The sequence below is a fragment of the Oxyura jamaicensis genome, chromosome 5 (genome assembly GCF_011077185.1).
Source record: "Oxyura jamaicensis isolate SHBP4307 breed ruddy duck chromosome 5, BPBGC_Ojam_1.0, whole genome shotgun sequence".
In the NCBI taxonomy this organism is placed as follows: domain Eukaryota; kingdom Metazoa; phylum Chordata; class Aves; order Anseriformes; family Anatidae; genus Oxyura; species Oxyura jamaicensis.
Window position 1 is genome coordinate 2,404,116 of NC_048897.1, and position 21,070 is coordinate 2,425,185.

Sequence of the window (21,070 nt, forward strand, 5' to 3'; positions counted from 1 at the left end):
TGCTGCCCGGGCGGCCCCCGGCCCCCGCCCCGGCCGCCGCCGCCGCCGCCGCGCTGGACTCGCACTGCGGCCGCCGCTTCAACTCCACCGTGTCGGGGCTCTGGAGGCGCTGCCACCGCGCGGGCTACGAGCCGGACAGCGAGGAGCTCATCCGGAAAGGTGAGAGGAGCGGGGACGGCCCCGGGCCCGCTGCTGTCCGTGGTGCTGAGCGCGGCCGCCGCGGTGCGGGGGGCCCGGCGGCACGGCACGCGACGCCCCTGCCTGTCCCTGACCCGCTCCCGGGGCCCCGTTTCCCCATCCCCGGCTGCTTTGGATGCCGCAGCGCCGGGTGGGACCCGGTCTTGCGAGAGCCCCTTTCGTGGCCCGGCACTCGGGCAGGGTGGCGGTGGGCGTTCTGCCCCCGGCACCTCGCTGCTGAGTGCAGAGAAACGCGCGGTGTTGTGTGTAGTTCTGTGATGTGTGTAGCAAGGAGATGGGGACCTGTTGGTCCTGCTCTAGGGTGGGGGGCTTCACACTGGTGCAGTGAACGGCCAGACCTTCACGGTGACTGACCTGTGTCTGGCTGTGTCACCCAGGGCTCCAGGTGTGACAGGAAAGAAATCTGTGAATGTGATGCCATTGTGGTGCAGTGCAAAGCCCAGTTGTTTGTGGAGTATGAATAAAATTCCTGGGCTGGGTAGCACAAATAATGTAGCGGGCTGACCCACCAAGTCAAAATAAATGGCATACAAAACAAGCTTAGGATAAAAAATACTGTGCATGATTAATGATAAATAACAGGACTTAGTGTTCCAGAAGGTACATACTAGCACAGGGAGAGTAGGAGTTGGGAGAAGTGCTTCCATTGAGGCACAAAATGGAAATGCTATCTTAAGAAAGCAGGAGCAGTTCTTCAGTGTGGCTTCCAACTGTGACGCCAGTCCTGCACGGCGGAGGATGGATAGACTGGCACTGCGAGGCTCAGCTCGTCATTGTCCGTTCTTTCCAATGCACAGCAGTGACTCTTACTTTTAGAAACTCCAGTGCTATGTGATTACCTTCTTCCTCTATTTAATCTCCTAGCATCCATTTTATGCATTTTCATTTTTATTGCCATGTTGATCTCGTTTCACTAAAAGGCAGCTCATTAATTCCATTCTATTAATTGTCCCTATGATGTAAAATGTTTATCTGTTTTTCTACCTCACAGCAAACCAAATGCTTTCAGCTTCTTCTGAGATCAGTAAAGGGTGGGGGAAGGGATGGGAATACTACTTCAGCTCTCAATACTTCTGTTTTTGAGGGTTTTTGCCAACACTACTGCTATCAGGTATCGAGGCCAGAGTCCGTGTTCTGCATGCGTGAGGATATTACAGGGTGGTCAGTGATCTTCCTTAGGGCCCGATGTGTTAAACTGGGGGGACTCCGAATACAAAAGATTTTCCTTCTTCTTTCTTTTTTCCTTCAGCTGCTCTAATAGAGGACATTGCATTTTCCTGCAAACCTTGCTTCCCTTGTATTCTCTGCCTGCGTTGCTACTGTACAGATTTAGGTATCATCTTATAGAGGAAAAATTATTAATAATAGTTCTTGTGGAGTCAGGTCTTTAAATAGATATGACTCTCGTCTTATCCCCTCCCCTGACCTGCTTTTCTAGCAGCCTTTCCTTGTTCTCACTGTGTCTATCTTTTTTCTGACAGCTATGATTAAGCAGCCTTTTCCAGCCGATGGTCAGGTGTGGCCGTTGCTGTGCTGTTCTTTCAAGAACGCTACTAGATGAGAATGCTACTAGATGCCTTCCAAAGAGAAGCAAATGGGCTTTTTTTTTTTTTTTTTTTTTTCCTAGTGTTAGCTGAAACTCACTACTGTGTTCCTCTGAGTGTCCTACTTTCTCTTCAATTAGCAGTAAGTTTTCAGCTAGCCTCTGGTGATGCATGATACCTTCTTCTGTTCTTGATAGTCCTGAGAGTAGAGATTTTTATGGGCTTTAGTGACAGAGGGGTAAGTAATTTTTGTGCAAGTCCAGTGGTATTTTGATTAAGGTTTCTACTCTTCATTTTCTAGTGCCTCTGGAGTAAGGTTTATTTTCTTTCTGGGTTTCTCTTGAGTGCTGAATAAATTACTTAAATCCGTAAGTGTCCTTTCCTGTTTAGATAATCCCGTAGACTTCTGGTCTAGTCCTTATCTATTGCTATTAATGCAAACTAAGTTCTGTGGAAACTTCAGTACTTGAGCATTTTAGCTGGTGATGCATATACATGGCTATGTTTACATATGTAGTGTATGTATTTGCTTTATATGCTTAAAAGGAAAAGGCAGGGGTCAAAAACCAGCAAAACCGAGAGGTGGGAAAAGCTTAAACGTAAGAGGGAAATAATGCATGGGTGTTTCCTTAAAAAACTTTGGGTCTGTGGAAAAAGACAGTTTTACTTTAAAAATACCATTAAGAAGGTGTGCCTCATCGAATACTGCCCGGGCTAAGTGGATTCCACACTGGAGACTGCAACAAAATCATTTTGCATGGAGAACTTGCGGCGAGGTCCTGCCAGGACTCGTTATACGCTGTTTAGTGGTCTTGTCTGTTAATACGAGAAACATAGTGTATGCGAAGTGGTGACTGTAGAAAATGATTAATTAGGGAAGATCGGTTCCAACAGGCTGCTTTGGATAACTTGGTGGGTTCCTTTGAACAACATGCATTTGTACGCGAGTAAGTTGAAGGAATGAAAACCAAAAAAGGTTCATCACTGTTCATAAACTGTTCTTTTTCTTGCTTTTCAAGCTTGTTCTGAAAAGACTCAGGGACGGGATTGGTGGGTCTCGCGTGTGCTGGGCAGAAATGACTTGTTAGTACCACGACCTAGCTGAGAAAGTGAGAACCACCGGATGCTTAAGCAGGGGAACGCTACGGTTTGTGGCAGAAGGGAGGCCCTTAAAAGAAAACTGCTCTGTCCCAGTGTCTGTATCCCCAGTGCTTTCCAGCTGGTGAGAAAATGGAAGAGTTACAGGAGTGACTGTGAGCTCCACAGAGCTCGTGTTAGAGCGGGGTATTTTGTAAACTCAAGCTAGTTATGGCCATTGGTAGGTATGATCTATTAGTAACTATGGTAGTTAAAAGTTACATTTTTCAAAAAGAAAGTTGATTTACCAGATCTAGGGGGCTTTGGGCAGTGGTGTGGACAAAGTGATTCCAGAGCTGTGAGGTTCTCTGCAGTCGTGGGAAAAAATGGCTGGAATAGGCCAGCGGGGGCTTCAGAGGCTGCTTGGTGCTGGGGCAGGAGAGAGGGGAAGGCCAGAGCTGGCATGGGAACTCAGTGGTAGCTGCCCCTGGCCTCACCTGTGGTGAGGAGAGGGCCCTCCATCTCCTCCTCATAGCACTGGCACACACATTTCAAAGGTGGAGAGAGCTGGAGACTAAACTGAGAAAAAATCAGGGTGCGCAGAACCCAGGACTACAAACTGAATGTGCTACAGTGGGCCCGGATCTCCCTATTCGGTGTCTGGCAGCCAAGGGACAAGGGGCCTGCGCTCTGCCTCGGTATCTGGGGTCCAGAAATTCTTCATAGCCAACATCATCCGGTCTTGTCCAGCCTCAGTGCTGAGCTGGGGAAAAAGAATGCACCCAGGGATGCACAGAGGTGTGGTGCCCCAAGGGCAGTGAGAGGTCACAGGAGGGAAACTTGTCTGCAGCTGCAGCCCAGAGGGAGAAGGAGGTGAGGACAAGGTGTGAGAAACAGCACTGGCCGTGGAGGCTACGGTCGTGTGGGTTGGCCACGAACGTGTCAATGTGACACTGCCAGATGCACTTCGCTGCTTCTCATGTTTATTTTTTAATCAAGAAAATTGTACATGCAGTGCAACTTTCATAATGTTCTTTTAATGCCCCTAAGAACTGCTAGGATCAGGCTGCCCGTGCAACCTTTTACTTGTATGTATACATTATGATAATCGAATCTCTCAAGCGCATGTCCCCTTCCGTCCTGCATTCTCAAATTATTTGTGTGCCAAAACCAACAGCACTCCCTTAATTTTTGTCCTCCTTGTTCACCACACTACTCCGTTCTATTTAAGCCTTTGCCTGAAGGCAAACTTTTTAATTTTGGCAGGCTTTTTTTTGTGCTGCTTGTCTGAGTCTGTTACAAACAAAAGCAGAATGACTTTGCTGGCAGGTTTCTGAAATGGAGGACAGGATGCTCTCCCTATTTTATAGCCTATGATTTAAGCTGTAGAATTAGGGTACCTTTGGAATGCATTTGATTTTGTAGTTACTTTGTGGTTTTCTTTTTTCTTGAGCAAGGTGTTACACAGCTAACTGCAGCCTCGTGATGTACCTGTGTGTATTTGAGTGCGTGGTGTCTCTGCTAATCAGACTCAGACCTGATCAGACTGGACGCATGAACTTGTCACTGCGGGTGTAAAATCTGGCTACTGAGGCTTGCCTTGGTGCATGCAATAATTCTGTAGGGGAAAGTGGGTCACGTTCAGCTGTGAGATCACTCTCACCACTTACCTGATCCTCTGACTCCTGCCTACGTATTTGAGCTTTTTTTATCACAGGGAAAAGGGACCTACAGTGAGCGGCCTCCCGTGTTTTGCTTGCAGCTCACACCAGAGCAGTCCATCCCACGCTCAGACAAGTGGGATCTTAGAGGAAGAATGGCTTATGGTGGCGTAATCAGAGGCTGCCACCAGGCCTGTGGATTAGGGGTCAGAGCTGAGCTTAGTGGGCACCATAAGCCCTGGAATTCTGCATCTCCTGAGCTCTTCACTTTGCAACCATGCTGTTTTAATACAGGCTTACGTGCTGCCTACATAAAGTCAGCACTTTGAATTCTGGCGAAGAAGGGATTAGGAGGAGGAAAGTTTTTAAACCAGAAGCAGAATGAACTCCTATTTGAAGATGTCTGAGCAACCAGATTTGTATAAGAAGGTGGAGAGGTTTTACTTTATTCCATACGTAAACTATTGTAGCAATACAGAGCAAAGACATTCTCAGGCAGCCCTACAGAGCTGTCCCAAAACCCCCGCCAGGGGGGCACCTTGCTCAGCAGGGAGAGGCACATGACAGCAGCTTGGGCAGCTGCCCCGTGGCTCAGGAGGCAGCAGGGAGCACAGCCGAGGACAGGAGCCCGCTTGCAGTGCTTTGCTGCTTTTTGTGGAAATCTAGCTTTGGGCTTTTCCCTCTTCGGGGCACGTGCTTTGCATGTCTGTTTGTTACGCTTAAGTAAGAAATGTCATTGTTCTATTAGCATTAGGAATTTGAGATCACCTTCCCCTCCCTGGTGCGATTGCTGGAGTTGGTTGGGTCTTGTGTGCACTCCTCCCAGCCTTGTAAAGTGGGGGCTTCCTCCTTGCAGGAACTGCTCAGCGCCGGCCTAGGGAGTGCTGTTAGAGGACAAAGTAAGGCTTCCCATTGCTACAGGAGCAGCTCAAAGCTCATTTCTTCTCCTGGGTTTTCTTTCATCTTTTGCAAAGCTGGTCACTGAGTCTGCAGCTCTCTGCTAGTGATTGTTCACCAGCTTAATTAGCTCACTGGCCAGCTGATTGTTTCCGAGTGGTTCTTCTGCCCCAGCATTCAAGTACCAGTAATGACCCTGTGGCCATTGTTTAAGGGGAACTTTTTGTGCTATTTAGCTCTATTACCTTTCTGACTGGTCTCTCCCTCCCCACCATCCACGTTAATTTCCTCTCCTCCCTGTTTTCTAAACTAAAAATTCCCTTCAAGAAGAGCATGTATGTAGGTTCACGTTTGCATCAGGGATACACTTTACTTTAAGCTATAATGGAAACAAGCCTGCAGGGGTACTATTGTCCATCAAAAATAAAGCAAAGAGCAAATGACTACTGGAATTAAGTCAGACTTTTCTCTCTTTCAATTCACTTTTTAGCATTCATTCAAAATTTTCAAAAAGTGATTGAAATCTGTACTCTGAAGAAACAAACCACTCCTGTTGGTACTTTGACATGTTCTTGTCTCCTCAGCTATCCCAAAGAGGTTGTACCAGTTCCTCTAGGAGTCTTCTGGATCCATTTTGGTGACTGTCATTGCTGTTTACCTTCAGGCTTTTCCTCCTGTGGCCTGCCTGGGTTAGCAGGGTTCCCCATTAGCCAGTGTTTCCTTATAGCAAGACTCCCTCCACTCCTAATCCCAGAGTCCCTGAAGTAAACGGTTCTTTTTGATGACACTTGCTCTGGTACTGAACTAAGACTTGCCTTGTGTAAGCTCTGCTGGGCCAGCCAACTCAGCAGCGAGTGCAAGGCATGGGGATTTTGCTGTGTTTCACACTGCTGTTCCCTTACAGGAGTTATTCAGCGCTGCACCGCTGTGAAGTACCACTATACCTCCAGCTCTCTGCCTCGCAACTTACCCATCAACATCACCAACACCATCCGGCAGGACGAGTGGCATGCTCTCCGTAAGTGACCCAAAGTGATGCACACGACTGTTTGGATTACTTAATGCTTTAATGTAATGCCAAGCGAGGGCTTTAAATCAGAGCTGCTTCACGGGTCTCTAAGCATAAATACCTATTTATTAGTGAAATGGGAAAGCAGCTGGCAGTTTAAGTGGAAGGGGACATAAGATTTGGAGGGGCTTATGCAAGTGAAACAGGAATACAGAAAAGTGTGCTGCAAGGTATAATTGTATTCTGGATCTGGGGATGGACAGTTTCTAGCTGGCTTGCAGCAAAGGTGCTGTGTCACCATCTAGTCTGTGCAGAGCTCGGTGCATTTTCTGTGTGCACACTAGCGACCTGGTGCAGCTCCCTGGCAACCAGCTCTTTTAGGGAACATCTCTGTTTGTCCTGTCGCTAGCTCCCAGCCCACAAGCTGCCTCATGCCTCAGTCCTTCCCACGCAGCTGACTGACCTGTAGCCTGTTGCTGACAATGATTTAATCGGGCTCTTCTGCTCCTGCTTCTCCCCATACTTGTTTGGTCCCATTGCCTCACATAATGCTTCATAGCTGCAGTCACGTGAGCCACAGTGCTGAGGAAATCCAGCTACAGCCTGAGCCCCGAGGAGGCAAGACCACTGCTTGTTGTGGATGATGAGGTGCTGTTCATATCATGGTTGTCTAAGCATTTTATTTTTGGAGTTTGTTACTGTAGTTGTTCCCTTCATACTGTATTGATTTTCTGTCTGTCTGTCTTCCCACTATTCCCATCTTTGCCTCACGGCGCCCGCCTTCCTGTGCTACTCCTTTACTTCTCTTCAGCATCCCCTTCCTTCTTTAGTTCTGTTTTCAGCACTCGCAAAGAAACGCACGCACACAAGCCTTTACAGTACTGACATTTACGAACCATTGCAGAATTCATCATGGTCCCCTTCTGGCCAATGCTGAGGAGTGTTTGGCCAGTATTGCTCTTGGTCAGCGAAAGAGCTCTCTAGTTGTAGTGCCCAGCAGAAGGGAGGCCAACGGGCTGTGTGTGCCGATAGATAATTTGCACATTGCACTGAGACTTCTGCAAGGAAGCTACAGGAGGTACAGCACATGGGTGCAAGTATGAGCTTTAGCAACAGCAAGTTTAAATCTGTCCAGACTCTTCTCCCTGCTGTCGTGCCTGGGTGACGTCATCTTAATTTCTTCTTTCTGGCTTTTCTGTTTTCTCTCCTCAGATCTGCGGAGGATGACAGCTGGCTTCATCGGCATGGCAGTCTCCATCATCCTGTTTGGGTGGATCATTGGCGTGCTGGGCTGCTGCAAACAGCAGGAGCTGATGCAGTACGTGGCCGGGCTGCTCTTCCTGATGGGAGGTGAGAGCGTTTTGTGTGTGTTCTGTTCCTGGCGCCACCAGTCAGCACAGCTGGCTGGGGAGGTGCTCTTATAGTCAAGTCAGCCCCGCAGCAAACCCAAAGCAATTTGTTAGTGCAGCAAGCCATGGGCACAGCACGGGGTTGTCACTTCCGGCACTAGGCAGGACCTGGGCTTGCGTGTGCCTGAGTGGGTAGCCCTGGCTGTACGGGCACACAAGCCTCCTGCTTGGGAGCGTGGGGTGTAGCCACAGGGACTGTGAGCACAGGCCCCTTGCCTGCCCTGACTGCATGCAGCCTGCTGCTCCTGTCAGGCAGCTCAGCTCATCATTTTCTCTAGGGAATCTTAAAAACAAAGAAAAAAAATCAATGTACAGCACCTTTCTGCTGATCAAAGATGCTCGTGTTTCTGCCCTCAAAAACTAGGCCAGTATTTACTTGAAAGGGGCATAGTAGCAACAAATGCAACGAAACGATGAGCTACAGAGATGCTGCAAGGCTGACTCTTAAAAGGGAAGCAATAAATCAGCAACTTTTAAGTAGAGGCGTGTTTTTTTCTTAATGGAAAGGCAGAACTGCTACCATTGAGCTGCTTGGTGTGACTTGATTAGCTCAATTAATGTAAATGTGACTGTGCTAAATTCTACCCTGCCTCAATTGTATCTGTTTTTTGAAGCTATGGCTAACCTTTGAGCTGTGAGCCCTGACCTAAAAGGATAGATGACCTAAAAGGATTAGATAGTTAAATTGTGAGGGGAAATGTGTCAGTTTTTCCCAAAGCATTTCACTTTGATTTTATAGTCAATGTTTTTGCAGCGAACTATGACTGCTGCTGCCTGCATACTCATTCCCTCTGCTTCAGGGACTCGCTCTGGACTGACTCATGCTAAAAATGTTCTTTGGCTTTTTTTTTTTTCTTTTTTTAGCTAAGACAATATTGGTTATTTGGGAAGTAGGTATCTTACAGTGCTACACATTTGGTAATTCTTCCGTTGTTTTTTTAAGAAGTGACTGGCAGGAGAAAAAGTGTAATGCCTGTTTTTGAAAAACTTAGGACTTTGAAAATACCGAGGGGAAAAAGACAACAAACAGCATAATTAACCTGAGGGCACTGTAGAACCCTCTTGCTTTTCTCCCGCAGGTACGTGTTGTATCATCTCACTCTGCACATGCGTAGCCGGGATCAATTTTGAGTTATCTCGCTATCCTCGCTACGTCTACGGGCTGCCGGAGGACATCAGTCATGGCTATGGCTGGTCCATGTTCTGTGCCTGGGGAGGCCTGGGCCTCACCCTGCTGGCTGGGTTCCTCTGCACACTGGCCCCGTCACTCAACACTTCGCGGGCATCCGTACAAAAACCCAGACAAGAAAACGGGGCCGTGTGACCTCGGCGGGAGTGAGGAGAGACTCTGGGACGCGCAGCCTGGGCAGAGCTGTGGGTTAACACCGGAAGAGGTGGCACGTCAGCACGTGGGAGCAGTGCCATAGCGGTGGGAAGTACCAGCCTGTGGGACGCTGCTACAGACGCGTCATGGACACAGACATTGCAAGTAACTCCAGGTTTGAATTATTGCTGATTTGCTCATTGACGGTTTAAAGGGGGACAGTTCTTTTGTTTTGTTTTTCTTCTGTTTACAAGGGATTAAGTCCAAGGCTGTGTCTTCTTTTGTGCTGTTTTTTGAACTGTACCTCCATGGTCCTGTTATTGTCCAGTTGTAAGGGATGTTTACGCACCAACTCTATTGCTGCAGGTCTGTGTAATTCAGACCCAAATTAGGGAAGGAGCTATGTGAGGTTGGCTTGAACACTTTTGCAACAGACTTGTCTAGTGTTGGCTCAGGCCATCATTTCCCAAAATAACCTTGATCTAAGCCGAGGTTTAGGCCAAAGAATTAGCCCATCATTAGTATTAATTCATCTAAAGCAGAAATCTGTGCTATTCTATGCTGTAGTATCAGCTATTTACTCACCACTGAAGGTGTTTCCAAAAGCAAGCCTCTGAAAATTTCTTACTGGCTTTTTAGGAGAGGAGGGGAAGGTTTTCCTCAGCTTCTTACACAGGTGAGGTTTGGCTAACGTCCCCTTGCTTAACATGGAGATGTATGCAACGTGCAGCTTGTAACAATTCCGCTAGAGGCCAGGGTACATTTCTGAAAGTAAGTCATAGTTTGAACTGCTGGGATCAACTTTCACCACCCAAATAACTCATGGGTGCAACTCCTGTTCTGTGAAAGGAGATGAGTAATTTTCCCCAAGCTCGAATAGCAGTACTGCTGAAATAGCAGAATGTACAGCCCCCTCCAATATTCACGTCCAAAGGAACTGCAGTGTATTTTCCTCAGGAACACGTGGCTTCTGCTCACTTCACCACCCACCCACCCCTTTATAGTGTCAAATGCCCCCTGAGCACGGCACGGCAGGAACATGCGTGCTCCACTGGAACAAGCTCCCTCCAAAATGGACCTTGGAACCAGTGCAAGTACTAGGGCTAACTCAGGAACATCAGCCAAAGTACTTTGGGGTGTGTTTTTCTTTCATTCACCTATTCTTTCTTCCCTTACATCCCTGCCCCTCTCCCAAGTGTCCAAAAACTGCACAGATAAAGATGAGATGGCCAGCATTTGGAGATGTTTACATTGTATTTCAAATACAATACAGTGGCATGTAAGATACTTAATGCTAAAGTCAGTGTATTTATGAAAAGTGTAATTTTTAAATGGAAGTTTTAATTCTCAACTGGCATTAAAAGTACTGAAAGACTTGCTCAGTGGATGTAACTGTGAATTCTTTGCTACTAATTACCAGACTGGCTCACCAGGAAGCTCACGTACGTATCAGCAATGGTGTTAAAAATTCCAGAGCTAAGTTTAAATGCTGTAGTTACAACATCACTCATGTGCGAACCCTGTTCACCTCTCCCCTGCAAAATGAGTGTTGAAAAGAATTCTAAGACCCTAACAAAGTTGTACACTCTGTTCCCTGGCTGCACAGGTAAAAAGGGAGGATGCTGTCAGAGCCACAGATATCCAAGTACACTTACTGCAGTAAGTACAACAGTACCTGTTGTCCTCATTCTGAAGTAGCAGTGCAGGATTTAATCCAGTCCTAGCAGGAGGAGGCTCCAAAGGCAGCATAACGGGCACCGAGGACAGACGGGTCTCCCCTTCCCTTTTGGAGACGTAGAACTACTAAGCAAGGGCGACAGCCCCAACACATCACCCTTTTTAGAGGGAAAAAAATGCTTTATTTTTTTCCAGACAAAAAGTGGTACAGTCCAGTCTAGTCCTGTGCTCTGCCAAGGCCCCAACCTTGACTGGGCAGAGATCAGGCATAGTACTGCAGATTGGCTTTTTTCTTTGCTTGAACCTCTAGAATTCCTTCCATGTAGTCCTCATGGGTGAGCTCTGTAGCTCCACGGCGGAGGGCAATCATCCCCTGCCCAACAAGACAGTATTTAGTGATGGCATGCGAGCACTACATCACTTCTGATGAATTACTCCACTCATCTCCCCCTTACCAGTGTTGGCTGCTGTAGGACAGGACTTACCGCTTCAACGCACACGGCCTTGCACTGGGCTCCATTGAAATCATCTGTGCAGCGTGCCAGTTCCTCATAGTTCACATCAGGGCTGATAGGAGCAGGGGGGAGAGAAGTCTGAGCACGTCCCAAACAGAAGCAAGGGACAGAGCGTCCTTAAGACCCAAGTGAGCTCTCACCACAGTAGAGTGCCTACCACCACACCACAGCCCTGACATACCACCACCGTGAGCGGCAAACACAGCCCCAGGTCATGCCTCTTCCATACCTGACATTCATTTTGCGTGAATGGATCTGCATAATTCTGGCTCTGGCCTCCTCATTAGGCATCGGGAACTCAATCTTGCGATCTAATCGTCCAGAGCGGAGCAAAGCTGGGTCCAAGATATCAACTCGGTTGGTTGCAGCAATCACCTAGGTAGAAGTAATAGTGATCAGGCTGGGGCCTCTCTCCTCCCCAGGGATCTACCAAGCTTATTCCCTGGACCTAGTTTTAATGTTTTCTTTGTTGTTGTTGTTTTTTCCCTGCTAAAATGCCCTGGCCCCTGGAAGTGTTCTGCTAGATACCCACCTTGACTTGTGTATTAGGCTGGAAACCATCAAGTTGATTGAGCAGCTCCAGCATGGTCCTCTGCACCTCCCTGTCACCAGCCTTCTCACTGTCAAACCTGAGGAGGAAACAAGGGGGGAAAAAATCAGCTAGAACCTGGCCACCCTGCCCCTATGTGTTTAATCACATAAAAAGGCAGAATGACTGCAGTTCACAGCCTTTGTTAAGCTCATGTATTGCACTCAAGCACGTACTTCAAACCCAAGGATTGTGGCAAACGCTGTATCTGTGCTTTGTTTTACCCTGTTTCTGAACAGGCTGTGCATTAAGCTTGACTTCCCTCACGTACACAGGCAAAAGGGACTGCGAGACAGCTCCCAAGAGCTTTGCAACATGGCCTGAACCTCACCTTTTAGTTCCAATGGCATCCAGTTCGTCAATAAAGATGATGGACGGAGCCTTTTCCTTGGCTAGAGCAAAAGCATCTCGTACCAGCTTAGCTCCATCACCAATGAACATCTGCACAAGTTGCGGACCAGCAAGTTTCAGAAATGTAGCCTGGGAAGTGAAAGACAATCCTATGTCTAGTTTCTCAGTAGTGCCAGTTCTGCATACTAAAAAAGCTCTTAATTGAAACAAGCAAATAAACAAACAAAAAAATATATCCCCATCCTCCCAAGCAACACCAGTTTGTAGATACAATCCCTGTCCCCTTGGAGGTGTCCTTACTCTTTTTCAGCTACTATTCTACAGCAGCGTAAGTTTTCCAAGATTCATTTTACCTTGGTCTGGGCAGCACATGCTCGAGCTAGAAGTGTCTTCCCTGTTCCTGGAGGCCCGTACATAAGGACTCCTTTGGGAGGCTGGATACCCAAGTTTTCAAATTTCTCCTTATGATTCATTGGCAGGACAATGGCCTCCACAAGCTGCAGCACAAGAAAAGTTTTAAGACGAAAAACCAAACTCCACAAATCCGGCTGCCCGTTTTGAGAAGTTCAAAGACCGCTGTCCTCGGTCACACTGGTATCACCTCTTGGATTTGCTTATCAAGTCCCCCGATGTCACTGTACTGTTCTGTGGGCCTCTCATCCACCTCCATGGCTTTTACCCGCGAATCATACTCAGTGGGTAGAGTCTCCAGGATCAAGTACGAGTCCTTGTTCACACCCTGCAAACACAAGCTCTTTGCTTTGAACAGGCCCTTCAGATAGCAGCCAATGAACACACACTCAGAGATGGTCCTCTGCACCTCAAGGATGCAGGGATAACAAGCTTTAACACCATCAAATCCCAGCAGCTTGGCATGGTGGACAGCACCACAGCAATTTTGGCACATTTTAAAAGGAAGAGGCCCAATTTACTTATGGTACAGAAGATTGTTAATATAAAGCTTACTAGGGTGGTATCTAAATTTTGGGCACTTAGTTATCTGTATAAATAACCCCCAACACTACTTTCCTATACTACAAATACTACTAAACCCATAATCTTCATTTCTATTAAAATTTTAGTATAGCAATGGTCTCAAAATAATCTAGACAGATTGCCTCATTTCTAAAGGACAAGATACTTGGGATTTTCTAAAATTCCTAACAGTCACAACATCACTCACCACTAGATCTCCGGGCTTCAACTTCTCAGCATCAACCAAGCCAATAACAGGCAGGAAATATGTCTATAGGAAAGGGATCAAAGTAAGCAAAACCACAGCTGTAGTATGGTAAGACACTTTTCAGCGCTCATACAATCACAGAATCATAAGATATACCGAGTTGGAAAGGACCCCCCCAAAGACCATTGAGTCCAATGCCTGGCTCCACACAGCACCACCCAAAAATCAAACCATGTGTCTGATAGCACTGTCTAACCACTTGAACTGTGGCAGGCTCAGTGACTTAACCACTGCCCTGGGGAGCCTGTCCCAGTGCCCGACCACCCTCTGGGTGCAGAACCTTTCCCTAACCCCCACCCTGACCCTCCCCTGTCCCAGCTCCATGCTATTCCCTCGGGTCCTGTCGCTGTCCCCAGAGAGCAGAGCTCAGCGCCTGCCCCTCTGCTCCCCTCGTGAGGGAGCTGCAGGCCGCCATGAGGCCTCCCCTCAGCCTGCTCTGCTCGGGGCTGAACAATCCAAGTGACCTCAGCCACTCCTCACACATCTTGCCCTCCAGACCCTTCACCATTTTGTAGCCCTCCTCTGGATGCTCTCTCACAGTTGTACGTCCTCCTTACACTGTGGCACCCCAAGCTGCACACAGTGCTTGAGGTGAGGCCGCACCACTGCAGAGCAGAGCAGGACAATCCCTTACCTCAACCAGCTAGTTGTGTTGTGCCTGATGCACCCCAGGGTGTGGTTGTCCCTTTTGGCTGCCAGGGCACGCTGGTGACTCATTTAATTTGCCATTGACCAGAACCCCCAGATCCCTTTTCATAAGGCTGCTGCCCAGCCTCTCAGTACCATATATCCAGGACTACCCCGTCCCAGGTGCAGAATCCGGGACTTGCTGTGTTAAATTTCACACAGTTGCCAATTGCTCAGCACTAATTTGTCAAGATCTCTCTGCAAGGCCTCCCTGTCTTCGGGAGAGTCAGCAGCTCCTCCTGATTTAGTATTACCCACACACTTACATAGTACACATTCATATCCTGCATCCAGATCATTTATGAAAACATTAAGAGAACTGGCTCTAAATGGAGCCTTGGGGAACCCCACTAGCGACTGGCCACCAGCCCAATGTAACCCATTTACCAGAACCCTTTGAGCCTGACCCGTCAGCCAGTTGTTCACCCAGCGCATTAGATTCTAGTCTAGCTGAGTGCTGGGCATTTTGTCCAGAAGGATACTGTGAGACACAGTATTGAAAACTTTGCCAGGTTCCCTTGGTCAACTAGATGGGTAACCTTATCATAAAAGAACACTAAGTTAGTTAAGCAGGACCTTGTCCTCATGAACCTGTGTTGGTTATGACCAATGACTGCAGCTTTTCAGTAACTCCCAGAGTAATCTTCTCCATAATTTTACCAGACACTGCAGTCAGACTGACGGGCCTGTAATTACCAGGGTCTTACTTCTTACTCTTCTTGAAAACTGGGGCAAATTTAGCCAGCTTCTTGGCTGGCTCAGACATCCCCAGATTCCCAAGACTGTTGAAAAATAACTGAGAGAAGTCTTATGATGACATCAGCCAGCTCTCTGAGTACCCTGTGATGAATCCCATCTGACCCATAGACTTAGGTGCACTCATCTGGAGCAGCAAATCCCAAACAAGTGCAGGGTTGGCTGGGAGTTTATCCTTTCCCCAGCCATGGTCCTCCAGCTCAAGGCTCCAGGGGTTCCAGGGCCAATGATCAGTGATAAAAACAGGTGAAGAAGGCGCTAAACATCTCTGCTGTATTTACATCCCTACTGGTGAAGCGACCAACCTCATCAAGTAACAGACTGGTGTTATTCCTAGTCACTCCTCACAACTCGCTGGGCGCATGGCTCTTACCTGGCGCGTAGAGGTCTTGATGACAGCACACTTGCCCTTTCTCTGGGAGTCCAGATCAATGTTTGCTCCGTCCTCCTCCTGGTCATTGGGGTCAACATCCAGTAGCTGAAAACCAGAGCGAGAGAATTCCTTGTAACATAACCAGGCTAGCAGCATGCCCCCAGATTTAATGCTTCTAAACTACACAGAGTAGGAAAAAACTTCCCATTTTCCATTAGCAGTAGAATCCTAAATGCTTTAAAGTACCCTATAAAAATTCATCTCTTCCTTTCCTCATGAAGCAGCAAACAGGAAGACACTATAAAGCCCAGAACAAAGCTTAATGGCACTGTTTTCTTTTCCCATTACAGCAGCTCACGTTAAGACTTCAGCTCATTAAGTTTGAAAACAGAAGTACAAAACAACACCCTTTTTAAAAGTAGAACTGCCAACACTTTTTTTTTTTTTTTTTAATCAGATCAGTAAAACTACTGAATTACTAAAAGAACATAACCTAGCTTCTGGCCCTTCTCCAGGCTTTTTCAAACTTAACTAGCCTCTTACAATGAACAAAGCAGGTACATGATGTGGATGTGTAAGTGGCTAAAGGACAGAAGCTCTTGCATTCATACACCTTGGTTAGCAAGTCCCTGGGTGAGCAGGGACTGCTCTGTGGTGCTTATTAGTTAAGAATAAAACTCTCTAAACGCTGTAAATTCCAATCCATTCTCTTCTTTCTTTCTCCTTTCATAAAAATATTTCTGATTAGGGTCTCACCTGCTGTTGGTTTAACTGCAGAACTTATCTTAATACAAAGCCGGGCATAGTTTACAGCTTTGTAATTGCCAGGACCATCACTTTTCATTCATCATGCCACAACTTTTGGAAAGCACATGCCAAATTTCACATATCCAAGTCTATGCTAAGTAAGACGGTGCCTCTGACAGCTGTGTTGTGTAGAGATGTGCAGTGGCTTACACCTCCCTGAGAAATGATCCAGACAAGACATGGGCAAGTGATAAGCACTTCCAGGTCACAAACGAAACCAAGAGAAAAGCCTGAAGCCCTGATTTCAGGATCATTAGCAGTTTGAGAGTATGCCATGACTCAAATTACTAATGAGCTCCCCTGCCCTCCTCCCTCCTGACATAAATTGTGCGCACCTCTCACACTGCTTCAGAAAAGCACACCACTCTCACCTCAATAACATTAGAGACAAGGTACGGCAGGGTTTTGTTCACTTTGATCTTCTCACTGTTCTCTTTGATTTTATCCTTCATGGCCTGAAGCTCATGGGTCACTCTGAGCACTTCGCTCTTCATGATCTAGATTCAGCGTGCAGAAGAAAGAGGTAGAAATAATGTCAGAAGTCTAAGGCAATATAAAATGTATACATTGTTCTAGAAGTAAAACAATTCTAAAAACCTAAGCCTGAGAAGACAGCGTAGATAAAGGGAAACATAGAAAAAGAGAAGACAGCAAAATAGCCCAAATTGCTTAGAGCTATGCAGTCCATTTGGGTCTCTAATCAATACTGCTTAGTAACTTCCTCCCAGTGTCACTTGATACATTTGGTCTGATCAACACATCAGCTCTCAGGGTTGCAATATGGCCTACATAAGGTAACTGTTATTTTTTATCATTATTTGTTTTATATATATTTATATATATACATACAGATACACAGATGATTAAACATAGACACACGTGCACATCTATATCCATCCATTTAAAAGTTACTTTCTGGTGGTTTAGAGAAGAATCAAGTACGGGAACACTGATACAAGCAATAGCACAGGAACAAACAGAGAAACTCCCTAAACTTAAAAGTATCACAACAAAGCATCAAAGCAAACAACGTATGAACAGGGAATGGCAGAATTAGGGCTCATGTCTGCTGAGAGTAGCGGGACTAGCAGCACCTTTGCAATGAGATGTACTGCTGCTGCTCCCAGTGGAACAAAGAAATGCAGGTGCCATTTTTACAAAACCATTACGTTCTACAAGACCATATGAGAAACAAACTTATCACTTGCTTCTGTAGGGAAAAAAAAAATCCTTGTTCTCCTTAAAAGCAAAACATTAAACACTAGGGTAATATCCATGACATACATCCCCCAAGGAAGATAGCCAGGTCCTCATCAGGCTCATCAGACAACTCAGGCTGAGAGGAACCTCTGGGGGCCTCTGTCCTGACCTCCTGCTCAGAGCAGGGCCAGCTGTCTGCTCCTGCCAGGTAGCTCGGGACTGAGCCCAACTGAATCTTGAAAAAATTCCAAGGATAGGACCACACAATGGGGACTGCAACTTCTCTGGACAGCCCGTTCCATTGCCTGACTACCCTCCCAGTGAACTGACTGCCCATCCTCACACCCCTGCGGAAGCTCTTTCAAATTATGAGCTGTTTTTTCAGTTCATGACCTGTAGCTTATGCCTTGAAGTAACCTAGAATCATAGAATATCCCAAGTTGGATGGGACCCATAAGGATCATCGAGTCCAACTCCTGGCACCACACAAGCCTACCCAAAAAATCAGACCATGTGACTAAGAGCACAGTCCAAACGCTTCTTAAACTCTGACAGGCTCGGTGCTGTGACTATGTCCCCAGGGAGCCTGCTCCAGTACACGACAACCCTCTCAGTGAAGAACCTCTTCGTTATGTCCAGCCTAAACCTCCCCTGCCTCAGCTTGACACCATTCCCACAGGTCCTATCACTGGTGATTAAGGAGAATAGGTCACCCGCCTCTCCACTCCCCCTCGTGAGGAAGCTGTAGGCTGTGATGAGGTCTCCCCTCAGCCTCCTCTTCTCCCGGCTGAACAGGCCCAGTGACCTCAGCCAGTCCTCGTACATCTTTCCCTCTAGGCCCTTCACCATCTTCGTCGCCCTCCTCTGGACACTCTCCAACAGTTTCACGTCATTTTTGTGCTGTGGTGCCCAGAACTGCACACAGTGCTCGAGGTGAGGCCACACCAGCACAAGTACAGCGGGACAATCCCTTCCCTCAACCGACTAGCGATGCCGTGCTGGACGCACCCCAGGGTATGGTTGGCTCTCCTGGCTGCCAGGGCACACTGCTGGCTCATATTCAGCTCGCCGTCAACCACAACCCCCAGATCCCTCTCCACAGGTGACACAGAGTCCAGTCTGTACGTATAGCCAGGGTTGCCCTGTCCCAAGTGCATGACCCAGCACTTGCTCTTGTTAAACTTCATGCGGTTGGTGATCGCTCAGCTCTGCAATCTGTCCAGATCTCTCTGCAAGGCCTTTCCACCCTCAACAGAGTCAATGACTCCTTCAAGTTTAGTATCATCAGCAAATTTGCTCAGAACACCTTCTAGAATTTACTCAGAACACATTCTAGGACCTAGGCCTATGCTTCAATAAGATATAAAACTTTTCTATGAGAAAAAATAAAAAAGACAACAGAACACACAAACCCAACACTAGGAGCACAATAGAGAACTTAAATTTCTTACATCTCTTCATAATTTTAATTTACTGTGGATTTTGCTACTAACTGGAAGGAAAAACAGCTGAAAGATTAGAAAGTTCTGTTATCACCATCCAACAGTAAGCACGTTTATATCCTAAAGTACCTAACACAGGTGGTGCTCAGTGCCACCTGGTGGACACCCACACACACTTTGCTCCCTTTCCTGGTCACTGTCACACACTTTGAAAGCACAGCGTGAGCCCCACTGACTAACACCAAATGGTCTCAGAACCCACTGCACCCGAATCGGCTCCCATGGGCCTGTTTAATGGAAAATCCATTCTTCTCTAAAATCCTAAGTGTAACACACAACGATTCACAGGGCAGAACCATTACAGGCACTAATAAAGAAAGCATTACATAAAAATGTAAAAAAATAGAAATTTGATTCAATATAGTATTGGAAACGTTCAAGGAAAACCGCATGAAGGGAGGGTGCCAATAAATATTTCTGCCACCATGACGACAATGCTCTTACTACAAAATGGAGGCTGCTTATACAACGCGCTCTACTCCGCAATTTAAAAACAAGACACTAATTTATCTTTGGTGTTTTAAGTTAAGAAGTTAGAAATACTTGCAGAGCCGGAAGCAGCAGGATAAAGTTGCCCTGTAGAATCTATGAAACAATTTATCTCAATGTTGCTAGCCTCGAGTAGTAGGGATGAGCTGAAAGTTTTAAATGCTCTTGTACGTGGGACGGGTCCCATACCACCTTATGGGTCTTGGGACAGGCCTACCCCAGGACCGGTCCTTTTTGACCTTTTTATCTATGATCCAAATGAGGGGACGGAGCACAATCTCATCACGTTTGCAGATGACACTAAATGTGGGGGAACGATCTATACATGCATGGGCAGAGCTGCCACTTGGAGGGACCACGAGGGGCTGGACGAACAGGTGTGCAGGAACCACACAAATCCACCAAGGACAAATGCAAAGTGCTGCATGTGGGAACTGAGTGTACCCTGCGGTGATACAGACTGGGGAACAGCTCTGCTGAGAGAGACCTGGGACAATGGGCTCAGCGTGAGCCCGCAACGTGTCATGGCAGCAAAAGTGGAAAACACCATCCCGGACTGTAGTAACAGGAGTGCAGCCAGCAGATGGAGGAACACAATTATCCCCCTGCAGTCAACAGCTGTTAGACCCTAGCTAGAGTCCAGTTTGGGGCCCCCCATACAGCAAAGACATCGATAACCTGGGCTGAGTTCAGCACAGGGCCACCGTGAGAAGGCCCTGTGAGAAGGAACTGAGGGAACTGGGCTTGTTCTGCCAGAGGAGGAAATTGTTGAGGAAGAAATCAAGACATCAGAACCAGGCTGGGGCAGTGCGCGGTAGGAGGATGAACAGCAACAAAGACTGAAACAAGAGGGGTTCAGCCTGCACACAAAACAAGTCTCTGCCCTCACGAGGTCTGTCACCCCCTGGGCCCAGGCTGTCCTGAGCGCGGTGCAACATCTGTCCTGGGAGGCTTTCCAGATCCAACTGGAAAAAGCCCCAAGCAACCTGGCGCTGGCTCGCCCTGCTTTAAGGAGGACCAGGGACTTTCTGGAGGCCCTCTCAACCCGCGCTGCGCGATGACCCGATGGGACCCAGCTGCGGGCAAGGCTCTCCCCTCCCCGGAGCCTGGGAGCAGGACTCGCGTCCCTTCGGCTCCAGCTCCCTGCCCGGGCCGGGCGGCACGGCCCCGCCAGCCTCCCCCAGCCCTACTTTTCCCCTGATTTTCCCCCCTCAGAGATCAGGGCCTGTTCCCCACCCCGCTCTCGCCGCCTCCCGCCTCAGCTCCCGCACCCGCGCCGTGACCACCTCAGGGCCCCGAGGGCGGCCCCGCACCCCAGCCGGGCCGGGCCGGGCCGCGCTACCTTGATCTCGCTGTCGAGCAGGCGGGTGCGCTGCACGATCTCCTCCGTGGACATCTTCAGCACCTCCTCGCCGACGCCATCCTGCAGGGCACAACGGCACCGTCACCCCGGGCCCCGCGCCTCGCCCCCGCCCCGCGCCCCGGCCCCGGCCCCGCACCTCGGACTCGTCCCACACCGACGCCATCTTCCCCTCAGCGGGCGGCGATTCCCCGCCGCAGATTCCTCACGGCCGGTTCCTCGCGGCAGACTCCCCTCTCCCGCCGCCAACAGCGAGGCGAAAATCGGCGGCGGCCCTCCGGGGTCCGTCGGGGGTCCCCGCACCCCCCTGCCCTCCCTCAGAGCCTCCCCCCGCGGCCCGCAGCGCGGCCGGCCGTGGCGAATCTGCGGGCGGGGCGGCGCCGTCCCAAAAGTGCTGCGTGA

The 21,070-nt window shown here is 48.2% G+C and overlaps 2 protein-coding genes across 2 annotated transcripts; one reads left to right on the forward strand and one right to left on the reverse strand.

Moving 5' to 3' along the window:
• Positions 1–5: 5 nt before the first annotated feature.
• LOC118167753 (transmembrane protein 178B-like) lies at positions 6–10,504 on the forward strand (the record flags this gene model as incomplete). The annotated part of the gene is made up of 4 exons (XM_035327537.1): positions 6–159; positions 6,282–6,395; positions 7,599–7,736; positions 8,875–10,504. Coding segments are annotated over 4 exons (651 nt in total), but the record flags the coding sequence as incomplete, so codon positions are not given.
• Positions 10,505–10,955: 451 nt separating this feature from the next.
• Positions 10,956–20,968, reverse strand: PSMC3 (proteasome 26S subunit, ATPase 3). The gene is made up of 12 exons (XM_035327883.1): positions 20,808–20,968; positions 20,651–20,731; positions 16,489–16,614; positions 15,311–15,415; positions 13,435–13,497; positions 12,853–12,990; positions 12,605–12,748; positions 12,232–12,380; positions 11,844–11,940; positions 11,541–11,686; positions 11,282–11,363; positions 10,956–11,169 (listed from the first exon to the last, which is right to left on the reverse strand). Exons 1-12 carry the CDS (start codon positions 20,832–20,834, stop codon positions 11,059–11,061), a joined length of 1,269 nt encoding a protein of 422 aa, XP_035183774.1. The 5' UTR covers positions 20,835–20,968; the 3' UTR covers positions 10,956–11,058.
• Between the last annotated feature and the right edge of the window lie 102 nt (positions 20,969–21,070).

Excerpts from the sequence above, each read along its gene's own strand:
- PSMC3 (XM_035327883.1), bottom strand. The coding sequence starts at position 20,834 with ATGGCGTCGGTGTGGGACGAGTCCGAG. Across the intron at positions 12,991-13,434 it reads TGAAGCCCGGAGATCTAGTG|GGTGTGAACAAGGACTCGTA; the intron begins GTGAGTGATGTT and ends TTGTGTTTGCAG. Across the intron at positions 11,364-11,540 it reads TCACGCAAAATGAATGTCAG|CCCTGATGTGAACTATGAGG; the intron begins GTATGGAAGAGG and ends TGCTCCTATCAG.